Raw genomic sequence first — 12436 nt, 5'->3', positions numbered from 1 at the left:
AAGGCAGGCAGAAGCCAGGAGTTCGCGTGTCTATTAAATAGCTAATCAGAAGGCAGGCAGAAGCCAGGAGTTCGCGTGTCTATTAAATAGCTAGTCAGAAGGCAGGCAGAAGCTAGCAGTTTGGGTGTTTTGATTTCCCTCCCTCCCACCTACCCACCCCTAGCTCATCCTTTGATTTATAGGTAGGAGACACTTTCACATAAATATTAAAAAAAAAAAGGTAATCAGTCTTTTAACTTAAACACAGGATTTCCCCAGGCCTTATCAAGAGTTTAATCATTCCCTTGTAGGTCACTACCAGATAAATAGTGAATACACTAATAAATGTAAAGGACTCAAATTGTACACATCCCTACTCCCATAGCAACCTAAATTTAACTAGGAACTGAACAAAATTAAGATGAAGGCAGCAGTCCAGCAGCAAGAGGGGGGCTTTCCAGTCTTTTGCATCGAGTGTCACATGTATGATTTTTTTACCCGCTGGTGAAAGGTTGTATGTGTGCACCCAGTGCAAAGAGCTCCTGTCTCTCAGAGAACGAGTCCAATCTTTGGACTAGTTGAGGCAGACAGAGAGGTATATAGATGAGACCTTCAGGGACAGTAGCCAAGTCTCAATTCCAGTCTGGCAGCCCTAGTGCTGCCTTGGAGAAGGAAGGTCTCCTGGTCGGAGAGTATCACCCTGGTGTAGCAGGAAATGATCCTGTAGCAAGGACCTGCTCTCCAGGTGATGCGTTGTCCTCCTGCACCGAGGATGTCTCTCCCAGGGCTACTGGCCAGGAGGGAAGGGTTAGGTCACCTGTCATAGCTGGTGATTCGATTATTAGAAATGTAAATAGCTGAGTGGCTGGTAGACGTGAGGACCGCCTGGTAACATGCCTACCTGGTGCGAAGGTGGTGGACCTCATGCGTCATCTAGATAGGATTTTAGACAGTGCTGGGGAGGAGCCAGCTGTTGTGGTACATGTGGGCACCAGTGACATAGGAAAATATGGGAGGGAGGTTCTGGCAGGCAAATTTAGGTACTTAGGTAGAAAGCTGAAAACCAGAACCTCCAGGGTAGCATTTTCTAAAATGCTCCCTGTTCCATGCACAGGTCCCCAGAATCAGGCAGAGCTGTGGAGTCTCAATGTGTGGATGAGACAAAGGTGCAGGGAAAAGGGATTCAGTTTTGTAAGGAACTGTGGAAACTTTTGGGGAAGGGGGTGTCTTTTCCGAAGGGATGGGCTCCACTTTAACCAGGGTGGAACCAAGCTGTTGGTGCTAACCTTTAAAATACCTACAGTACCTGAATGTAATCTGCTTTGAAATGCTGAAAAAAAGTGTGAAAAGCAGAATATTAAAAAAAAAATCTAAATCTAAATAAAAAGGAGATAGAGCAGCTTTTAAACAAGAACAAAGGGAAAAGCCAACAGTCGCTCAGCAGCACAAGGTTCAGAGGGAGGTATCTTCGAAGGATACTAACGAAGCATTAGAGTTTGGGCATCTGAACAGAGAGGTTCCAATAATAAGGAAAGTAATCCAAGTGCCTATAATTAAAAACTCACCTGAGCTAAAAGATACCAATTTATCCCTGTCAACTGAAAAGCAGAATGTTAATACAAACAAAAACCACACTTTGAAATGTTTGTATGCTAATGCCAGAGGTCTAAGAGTAAGATGGGAGAGTTAGAGTGTACATCACTGAATGATGACATAGATTTAATTGGCATTTCAGAGACATAGTGGGAGGATAATCAATGGGCCGGTGCTATACCAGAGTACAAATTATATTGCAATGATAGAGAGGAGCAATTAGGTGGCAGGGTAGCACTTTATGTCTGGGATGGCATAGAGTACAACAGGATAAAGATCCTGCAAGGACTAAATGCACAATCGAATCTTTATGGGTAGAAATCCCTTCCGTGTTGGGGAAGAGTATAGTGATAGGGGTATACTACCGTCCACCTGGCAAAAATGATGAGATGGATAGTGAAATGCTAAGAGAAATTAGGGAAGCTAACCAAATTGGTAGTGCAATAATAATGGGAGATTTCAATTACCCCGATATTGACTGGATAAATGTAACATCAGGACATGCTAGAGAGTTAAAATTCCTGGATGGAATAAATGACAGTTTTATGGCGCAATTGGTTCAGGAACCGACGAGAGAGGGAGCAATTTTAGATCTAATTCTCAGTGGAGACCAGGACCTGGTGAGAGAGTTAATGGTGGTGGGAGCCACTTGGCAATAGTGAGCATAATATGATCAAATTTGAATTAATACAGAAAGGGGGACAGTAAGCAAATCCATGGCTCTAGCACTAAACTTTCTAAGGGAAACTTTGACAAAATGAAGAAAATAGTTTAAAAAAACCAAACAAACAAAACAAACTGAAAGGTGCAGCTACAGAGGTAAAGAGTGTGCAACAGGCATGGACATTGTTAAAAAATACCATCCTAGAAGCACAGTCCAGATGTATACCACGCATTAAGAAAGGTGGAAGGAAGGCCAAATGATTACCGGCATGGTTAAAAAATGAGGTGGAAGAGGCTATTTTAGCCAAAAGATCTTCATTCAAAAACTGGAAGAAGGATCCATCAGAGGAAAATAGGATAAAGCACTGGCTTTATCCTATTGATAAGACATTGATAAGACAGGTATAGAAAGAATTTGAAAAGAAGTTGGCCAAAGAGGAAAAAACTCAAAATAAAAACTCCAAAAAATATATCCGAAGCAGAAAGCCTGCAAGGGAGTCAATTGGACCGTTAGATGATCGAGGGGTTAAAGGGGCACTTAGAGAAGATAAGGCCATTGCAGAAAGACTAAACAAATTCTTTGCTTCGGTGTTTACTGAAGGGGATGTTGGGAAGATACCCGTTACAGAGATGGTTTTCAAGGGTGATGATTCAGATGAACTGAACCAAATTATGGAGAATCTGGAAGATGTGGTAGGCCAGATTGACAAAATGAAGAGTAGTAAATCACCTGGACTGGATAGTATACACTCCAGGGGTCTGAAAGAACTAAAAAATGAAATTTCTGACCTATTAGTAAAAATTTGTAACCTATCATTAATATCATCCATTGTACCTGATGACTGGAGGGTGGCCAATGTAACCCCAATATTTAAAAGGGGCTCCAGAGGAGATCCTGGAAACTATAGACCAGTGGGTCTGTCGTCAGTGCTGGGAAAAATCAGGGAAACTGTTATAAAGAATAAAATCACAGAACATTTAGATAGACACGGTTTAATGGGATACAGCCAGCATGGATTTACCCAAGGGAAGTCTTGCCTCACATTTTTACGAAGGGGTTAATAAACATGTGAATAAAGGTGAACCGGTATATTTGGATTTTCAGAAGGCGTTTGACAAAGTTCCTCATGATAAACTTCTAAGAAAGCTAGAAAGTCATGGGATAGGAGGCAATACCCTTTCGTGGATTGCAAACTGGTTAAAAGACAGGAAACAGAGAGTAGGATTAAATGGTTTGTTTTCCCAGTGGAAAAACATAAACAGTGGAGTGCCTCAGTGATCTGTATTAGGACCAATGCTTTTTAATATATTTATAAATGATCTGGAAAGGGATACGACGAGTGAGGTGATCAAATTTGCGGATGACATAAAATTATGCAGAGTAGTTAAATCTCAAGCGGATTGTGATGAATTGCAAGACTGGAAGATTGGGCATCCAAATGGCAGATGAAATTTAATGTGGACAAATGCAAGGTGATGCATATAGGGAAAATAACCCTTCCTGTGGTTACACAATGTTAGGCTCCACATTAGGCGTTACCATCCAGGAAAGAAATCTAGGCGTTATAGTGAATAACATATTGAAATCATTGGCTCAAGAAAGCAAACAGAATAATAGGAATTATTAGGAAGTGAATAAGAACATAAGAACATAAGAAAATGCCATACTGGGTCAGACCAAGGGTCCATCAAGCCCAGCATCCTGTTTCCAACAGTGGCCAATCCAGGCCATAAGAACCTGGCAAGTACCCAAAAACTAAGTCTATTCCATGTTACAGTTGCTAATAACAGCGGTGGTTATTATATAAGTCAACTTAATTAATAGCAGGTAATGGACTTCTCGTCCAAGAACATATCCAATCCTTTTTTAAACACAGCTATACTAACTGCACTAACCACATCCTCTGGCAACAAATTCCAGAGTTAAATTGTGCGTTGAGTGAAAAAGAACTTTCTCCGATTAGTTTTAAATGTGCCACATGCTAACTTCATGGAGTGCCCCCTGGTCTTTCTATTATCTGAAAGAGTAAAAAACCAATTCACATCTACCCGTTTTAGACCTCTCATGATTTTAAACACCTCTATCATATCCCACCTCAGCCGCTGTATCGCTCCATGGTGAGACCGCACCTTCAGTACTGTGTGCAGTTCTGGTTGCCGCATTTCAAAAAAGATATAGTTGCACTGGAGAAAGTACAGAGAAGGGTGACCAAAATGATAAAGGGTATGGAATGGTTCCCCTATCGGGAAAGGCTAAAAAGTTTAGGGCTGTTCAGCTTGGAGACGAGAAGGCTGAGGGGGGATATGATAGAGGTCTACATTTGAACGGGTAAATGTGAATAAGTTATTTACTCTTTCAGATAATACAAGGACTAGGGGCACTCCATGAAGTTAGCAAGTAGCTCATTTAAAAGAAATCAGAGAAAATTCTCTCTCACTCAATGCACAATTAAACTCTGGAATTCATTGCCAGAGAATGTGGTTATGGCAGTTAGTGTAGCTGGGTTTAAAAAAGGTTTGGATAAGTTCCTACAGCAGAAGTCCATAAACTGCTATTAATTAATAAGGATTAGTAGCTTTGGATCTATTCATTTAGGGGCGGATTTTAAAAGCCCTGCTCGCCGGCGCGCCTATTTTCCATAGGCCTGCCGGCGCGTGCAGAGCCCCAGGACTCCCTCTGGGAGGCGTAAATCCGTGGAGAAAGGTAGGGGGGTTTAGATAGGGCCAGGGGGGTGGGTTAGGTAGAGGAAGGGAGGGGAAGGTGAGGGGAGGGCGAAAGCGAGTTCCCTCCGAGGCCGCTCCGATTTCGGAGCGGCCTCGGAGGGAACGGAGGCAGGCTGCGCGGCTCGGCGCGCGCCGGCTGCCCAAAATCGGCAGCCTTGCGCGCGCCGATCCTGGATTTTAGCGGCTACGCACATATCTACTAAAATCCAGTGTACTTTTGTTTGCGACTGGTGCGCCAACAAAAGTACGCGAACGCGCATTGTTTTAAAATCTACCCCTTAATGTTTGGGTACTTGACAGGTACTTGTGACTTGGACTGGCCACTGTTGGACACAGAATACTGAGCTTGATGGACCCTTGGTCTGACCCAGTATGGCACATTTTATGTTATGCTCTTATGAGACATTTAAATATCTCAAAGGTTTTCTTGGACAGGAGACGGGCCTCTTTCAATGGAAAGGAGGCTCTAGAACGAGGGATCATGGGATGAGTGTAAAAAGGGGGTAGACTCAGGAGTAATCTAAGAAAATATTACTTTATAGAGAGTGTGGTGAATGCATGGAACAGCCTTCTAGTGGAGATAGATGAGACAAAAACAGTATCTGAATTCAAAACAGCATGGGATAAATAGAGGGGATCTTTTAAGGAAGTAATGGGAATTATAAAGTTGAATTAATTGTTCAGATACGCTGACTAGATGGGCCATATGATCTTTTTCTGTTTTCATGATTCTATGGAGTTGTGGCTCTGATTTTCCTATGAAAAGTAGGACTACCATCTCCCTGCATGCAATAATGTAATACCAGGAATAGATCAGCTTCTCTGAGTTGACCCAGCTGAGGATGTAACCTTAGGGGCCAACTGTCAGCCCTAAGAATAAGATAGCCAACAGTGTCTTTCAAGAGAGAGCCCCTCATATATTAATTGGCACCTTATAATTTGTCTGCGAGTCAAGCCTACATTCAATGCATATTACATTAGGCCTAATACCATATACAGAGATTAACAATACAAATCATCACATACAACAGCAACATAAAAATATAAATACAAAAAACATAATAAATCCCTACTATAGCCTGATCCTCCCCCATTCTTGTTAGGGAACTGGAACTGACTGCATCATAAACTAAAACAATAAGATCCAAATTTAACTCTCTCCCAAAATATAAATACAGAAATTACACTAATACCACCAAGTACACATTCAGTGCAACATGAGTGAAACAAAGAAGAGTGGATCTGGTTAATAAATGCACAAGCACTAATACTCATGTAAAAGCTGCTTTTATATAAGAAATACTACCAACAGAACATATCTTACAAATTGCCCACTTTTAGATGCCTTATGATAAATTTAATTTGTTACAAAGTTTCTTTACATCCCCACAGACGACTAGTCTAAAATACCAAGAGTACCAGAATTAAAAAAAAAATAGATCAGTTGCTACCTCTGGAACTGTACAGAAAAGTGAAATTTAAGCATACCTGTTAATTTCCTTTCCTTGAATTCTGACAGACCAGTCCAGGTGAATGCATTACCCTCGCTTGCCAGCAGGTGGAGGCAGAGAACATAAACCTTTTCTGACATCCCTATATAGCTGGGTGCAGGAGGAAAGGCTGTCAGTTTCTTGCCCAAGCCTTTATCTAAACTACAAATATTTATTTTGTCGTCCTCCCCCTCCACCCTAAATGTCTAAACAAAAATGATATATATACACTCATTCGAGTGCCGTGAACAGGCTGTGCTGTTCTTCCTTCGCTGGAGACTTTCTTCTCTCCTTCCCTGTATGCCAAATCTATGGGACTTTCTAAACAATTTTTAATAAAATCCAAACAGAAAAATAAAAATAAAAAGGTACCATGGCCGGTGGAGTGGGTTCTGGACTGGTCTGTTAGGATTCAAGGGAAGGAAATTAACAATGCGCTTAAACGTCATCTTCGTTATCATTCTGTCAGACCAATCCAGATGAATGGGACATGTCTGAGCAGAACTTCCCTGGGGCAGGGCGAGGACATCACGACCTCCAGGACTCTCATGCCAAATACAGAGTCCTCCTTGGCTTGACAAATGAATGTAAAGAAGCCCATGCCCCTGCTTTGCCTATGTCCTGCGGAAAGACTAGTCTCTGGTCTGCGCACGACAACGCCTGTGCCCTTGTGGGGTGCGATCTTCGTTACTCCAGCACCCTTCTGCCTTTTCCGATATAAGCTAAGGCGACTGCATCCTTAATCCATCTTGTGATGGATGCTTTTGAGGCTATCTTCCCTTTTTACTGTCCTCTGAAGAGGATGAACAGCTTTCAGGTACCTAAGTTGTGCTCTATATACATTCAGAAAGTGTAAGGTCTCCCTTGACCCTGTATACTCCCATCTCCTAAACGCGAGCCGTGATATTGCGGATTCAGAGGGAACTCTGACACCACTTTCAGTAAAAAAAACCAAACAAAAAAAGGCCCTGGCTGAATAAGGATCTCTGCAGGACAGCACCTGCAGCTCCAAAATTCTTCTGGCTGAAAAGATGGCGACTATGGATACCATCTTCAGCGTTAGTTCTTTGACCAATTACACTGTCAGTGGCTCAAAGGGGCTACTGCTAGGGATCTCAGCACTAAGTTCAGATCCCAAGACGGGATCACCTGGCAGACTGGAGGCTGCACGTTTCACCCCCTGAAAAATGCGCCACATTTATTTATAGAAGTTATAGCCCACCAATCCACAGATCTCAGCGGATTACAATGAGCATGCACCTGCTAAACCCTTCTCCAAAACAACCTTAGAATTTCTGCAGGTTGGCTTTGCAATGACACCAGGCCCCAAAGATCTTCCATAGTCTAATGTATGATAGCAAAGATAGCCACTGCCATAGCAAAGGTCTGTCCCTTTTAGCACGTCTGAATAGCCATTTCTTCTCACTGTTTTCAATAGTCAGGACATAAGATAAAATGGTGCCAGATGCTCCATTATCATCGGACCCTGTTGAAAAAGCCTCTTGTCCAAAGTGATCCTGAGGTGTTCCTCCTTCTTTAACCTGATCCAATCTGCATACCAGGGTCATCTGGCTCAGTCCAGAACTACCAGAATGACCCAATCAGGCTGGGCTGGGATCCTTTGGAAAACTGCCCTATCATGGGAACGGGAGGGAATATGTATAGAAGCTTGTTTCATGGCCAAGGTTGGGTCAGGGCGTCATTCCTTTGGAGCCCCTTTGCCAGCCTAAGAAATGTGTTGCTCTGTCATTTCGGTAGGTTGCCACCAGGTCCCAGCCGAGATCCCCCATCTGGACACAATTTGAGCAAAGGCCTGTTCCACTAATTCCCATTCCCCAGGGTCTAAAACGCGCCTACACAGGAACCTCACCCTTATATTGTCCATTGTTGCCAGGTTCTTATGGCCTGGATTGGCCACTGTTGGAAACAGGATGCTGGGCTTGATGGACCCTTGGTCTGACCCAGTATGGCATTTTCTTATGTTCTTAATGCTGATAGTGCCTTGAGATACACTTCTGCCCAGTTTATTAGCAAACTTGTCTCCTGTACCAACCACAGGTTCTTTATTGGAGAAATTATTTACCTGATAATTTCATTTTCCTTAGTGTAGACAGATGGACATATAGTATTTCTCCGTCTCCCATCTGCTATCAGGAGTATACTATACCCATTGGTCCTGAGTCCATCTGCTACTCGCTAGGAAATTATTTATTTTATTTAAAATTATTTATATACCATCTAACAATAAAATATTGATCAAAACGGTTCTTGGTACTCCCCTTGCCTGTTCATGTAGGCTACTGTTGTGGTGCTGCCTCACAGGGTTTTTACTGGCCGCCTGTTTAATGTTAGATGGAAGTCGATCAATGTCTATCTGATTGCCCATAAGACTTCCAAGGTTGACCAGCAATCCTGTGCAGATTCCTGCAATGGGCTCTCCCTAGGCTAACAGGCCTGGCATCTGTCACTACTGTGATACATTCTGGAGAGTTCATATCTACTCCTTTTGCTAAGAGTGGCCTTGAACAGCCATCACCAGACTGTTCTTGGCCTCCCTTGGTATGGAGAGAGTCATAATCCTGCCTTTGAGGAGACCAGGGCTTTCAGCAGGGGGCGTATGTGGGCCTTCATCGAGGGTACCACATCGATGACTGTGACCACTGATTCTAATATATGTAGGAATAATCTCACTCGTGGAGCCCTGGAGGTCAACAGCTCCCTCGCTTGTTTCTGTAGCATGGTATTCTCTTGAGGGTCATAAACATTTTCCCTAATCTCATATCGAATTGGGCTCCCAGGTAAACTATGGATAGGGATCTTCATTTTCGTTTTTTATGGTTCTTTATTTTTCCTGGGAATTTATCAGGGTTTATTATAACAAGAACAAAAACAGGAGAAAATAATTTGGGGGAAAAAAAAAAAAGATTTTTTTCCAGGTAAATATCGGAGTTTATTGTGGTGGACGGAAGCCAGGACAATAAAATATTAAGCAATTCTCCCACCCACCCACTCCCTCAGCAGCATCCCCATTTCTACCCCCATCCCCTGATTAGCATGTCCCTCTCTCTCTCCCCTCACACCCTTCCCGAGAATCTCCCTCTCCCCCCCCCCCATCCTCGCACCGCAACAGCATTCATCCTTACTGGTGGTGGCTCCAGGCTTCTCCGCTCTCCTTCGGCAGCAGCTTGCTGAGGCTCCCGTGCTTTGCAGAATTGCATTTCTGCCGTGAATTGTTTCTGGTAGACAGGGCTGCTTCAAACATGTTTGTGGCACCAGACAGCAGGCACTTTGGGGGGGGGGGGGGGGGTGAGGCACAAGTTGAAACATGGCATGGGCGGCACTGGAGAGCGAGTGCTTTCACTGGTGGGGGGGGGGAATTGAAACAGAATGCACTTTGGCCCACACTGGCCGAAGGCCTTGAAACACTGCATCTGCAGCTCTGAAGAAACTTTTCCATCATCCTAAAATTAGGGTGAATTAGGAAAAATCTGGGAATTTATGGGTGAAAACATGGGACACTTATGGAATGAGTTGGGTGAAGATGGCTTTTTTTTTCTCTTTTGATTACCCAAGAACCCCCCAACTCTCCTGCTTCGACTTGGCTCTGATTAGCCAATCGTCCAGACAGGGATGGACTAATATTCCCTCTCTGTGCAGGAATGCTGCCACCACTACCATTATCTTGGTAGAGGTTTGCATGGCTATGGCCAAGCCAAAAGGTATGGCTCTGAATCAGTAGTGTTTCCCTAGTATAAAATCTCTGATGAAAATATGCTTCAGATAAGTCTAAGGAGATGAGAAACTCTCCCTTCCTTATTACCAGCATTACTGACAGTAGGGTTTCCATTCGAAGCTGCCCTCCTTTTTGGGAACCACAAATAAATGGAGCATGTTTCCTTTCTTGTTCTTCCCCCTTGGGAACTTGCACCATAACCTCCACATGTTGCTGTCTAAAGTCCCTTGGATGGCTGGCTTCTTTGAGCTCAGTCTGCAAAGGAACTGACATTGGCCTCTGGAATAGGAGCAACTCAAAGGCACAACCCTGCCGAATAATCTCCAGCACCCATTTGTCCTTAGTAATGCAGATCCACTACTGGTAAAACTGTCGCTGACTGCTGAAGGCGAGGACTGGACCCTCGTTACTTCGGGAACCTGTGGCACTCTGAGCTCCCCAGAAAGGAGTGGGGTGATGTTGGTAGCCTAGCTTTCTGAGGGGTGACATATTTCCTGGATCTATACTGCCTGACCACCTGGAAATGAGCATAAGAGTCTCTCACCGCTCCCTCGTTCCTGTCCTCTGGCGGTCTCTACTCCCCCAAGACCTATATCAGTTAAGCAAAGCCACTCAAAACTATTAAATCAACAGTTGATATACACTAAGAAGGGCATGATTATCATTTATGTTCCTGAACATGATTACTACATCCATGTATTTGATGACTGCACTTGCAGATAGGAACGTTATAGAGACTCCAAGACCCCTGCAGTACAAGAACTACAAATCCCAGAATGTACGTCCTGCACAAATGCACAACAAGCACACGAACAATTTAAAGAAAGATGGACATTAAGAAGTAAGCTTACTTTTCTGTTTCATTCATTTGATATATTCTGAAACGTTTTTATTGCTGATATATCTAACTTCCACTGACAAGAGTTTGGATTATCCACATTCCGACATCATGCCATCAGAGCTTTTGGGGGTCATTTGGGTATTTTTCCTATTGTATTGGTACTATAAATACTGATATCTGTGGATATATCTGCAACTAACCCTATATGTATACACACACACACAAATACATTTATAATTCTACTGTGCCTTTTTCCCCCTTAGACTAGTCATAAAGGAAGGTAGAACTTAAATTACTGGTTCTCAAGTTTGATCCTTCACAGATGCCAAGTGATCCAATTCAAGGAGGGGGCCTTTGGCTATACCTGATGTTTGACTTTACATCAAATGCATTGTGGTATTTGTATTCTTTGCTTTTACCATTTGAAATCACTACTGCAAGTACCATTCCGCACCCAGATAAAGGATGCCAGGACTGGCTACAACTCCCCTCTTGAACTGGATCCGTTTTTCAGGATACTTAAAAGACACATATTAACATGGTTCTTAGCTTCAGTTGGACCATATGCAAAATATCCATGCCGCCACACCCATTCATTATAGATATCCTGAGCACCTGACCGTCCTAAGAACTGCTGCTTCCGACTCCGTTCCGGGTTTTCCCTCCTGCTCCACAGCAGCCTGGCAACTTTTCAATGACAGACGCCCGAGAGGGGCAGAAAACCCGGCACTACCTCCATAGATCTGCAAAGAATGCGTCGCGTCTCACCCTCCCCCAGCAGCAGGATTCGCACGTCTCGCTTCATGTCGCCGTCGCCCCTCATGCCTGCTCCGCCGGGACTCCCGAACACAGCGCAGCGGCGCGCGGGCAGCTCCACTTCCGGCTTCCCCGCGCGGCTGCCCCTGGGGCCGGTAATTGCATCACTTCCAGGGCCGACCATAGCGGCAGACCCGTGCAGCACGTCAGCCGCAGTGTTGCCAACCTCGCTTATTTACCGCGAGATTGGGCTTCTTTTCCTAGTCATTTGCGGTTTTTTTTTCCGATTCCCTGGTTGCTTTTAATTGGGCTATTTTTTCTGCCAGTCGCGTTTTTTTGGGCTTGTTGGGTGGGACTTGTGCTCTGATGTTACAGTGATTGGCGGCTGCTGCGATGAAGCCTGTCCATAGCAGGCACACCCTATTCCTATATTGCAGTAGTAAGCCAATCAGAGCAGGTTTCAAATAGTGAGCTGCAAGCCTTGTTGATGGATACCCCAGGAGCACATTTTTGTTGGCAGACCTGGAACAGGAAGGCCAGCAGCACGGCATTGGAGGGCAACAGTAAAAGGAATCTTCAGACTGTGCAGCTACAGCCAGGTATCAGGAGGGGAGGGCTTAGTATGTTAGGAGGGGGGAATGAGAGTGTGGGGGCCAG

At 44.0% G+C, this 12436-nt stretch overlaps 1 protein-coding gene across 1 annotated transcript in view; it reads right to left on the bottom strand.

Annotated features, from left to right (window-relative positions):
- RHOT2 (ras homolog family member T2) overlaps window positions 1-12028 on the bottom strand; it is a 75539-nt gene extending 63511 nt beyond the window's left edge. Inside the window, exon 1 of the mRNA XM_029576151.1 lies at window positions 11792-12028. Within this exon, the coding sequence (XP_029432011.1) occupies window positions 11792-11963 (172 nt within the window). The 5' untranslated portion in view covers window positions 11964-12028. The remainder of the gene's footprint in view (window positions 1-11791) is intronic.
- Between the last annotated feature and the right edge of the window lie 408 nt (window positions 12029-12436).

Source organism: Rhinatrema bivittatum, chromosome 14, assembly GCF_901001135.1.
Source record: "Rhinatrema bivittatum chromosome 14, aRhiBiv1.1, whole genome shotgun sequence".
NCBI classification, from domain to species: domain Eukaryota; kingdom Metazoa; phylum Chordata; class Amphibia; order Gymnophiona; family Rhinatrematidae; genus Rhinatrema; species Rhinatrema bivittatum.
The sequence above is the reverse complement of the archived record's forward strand: the minus strand, read 5'-3'. Positions and strand labels throughout refer to the sequence as shown.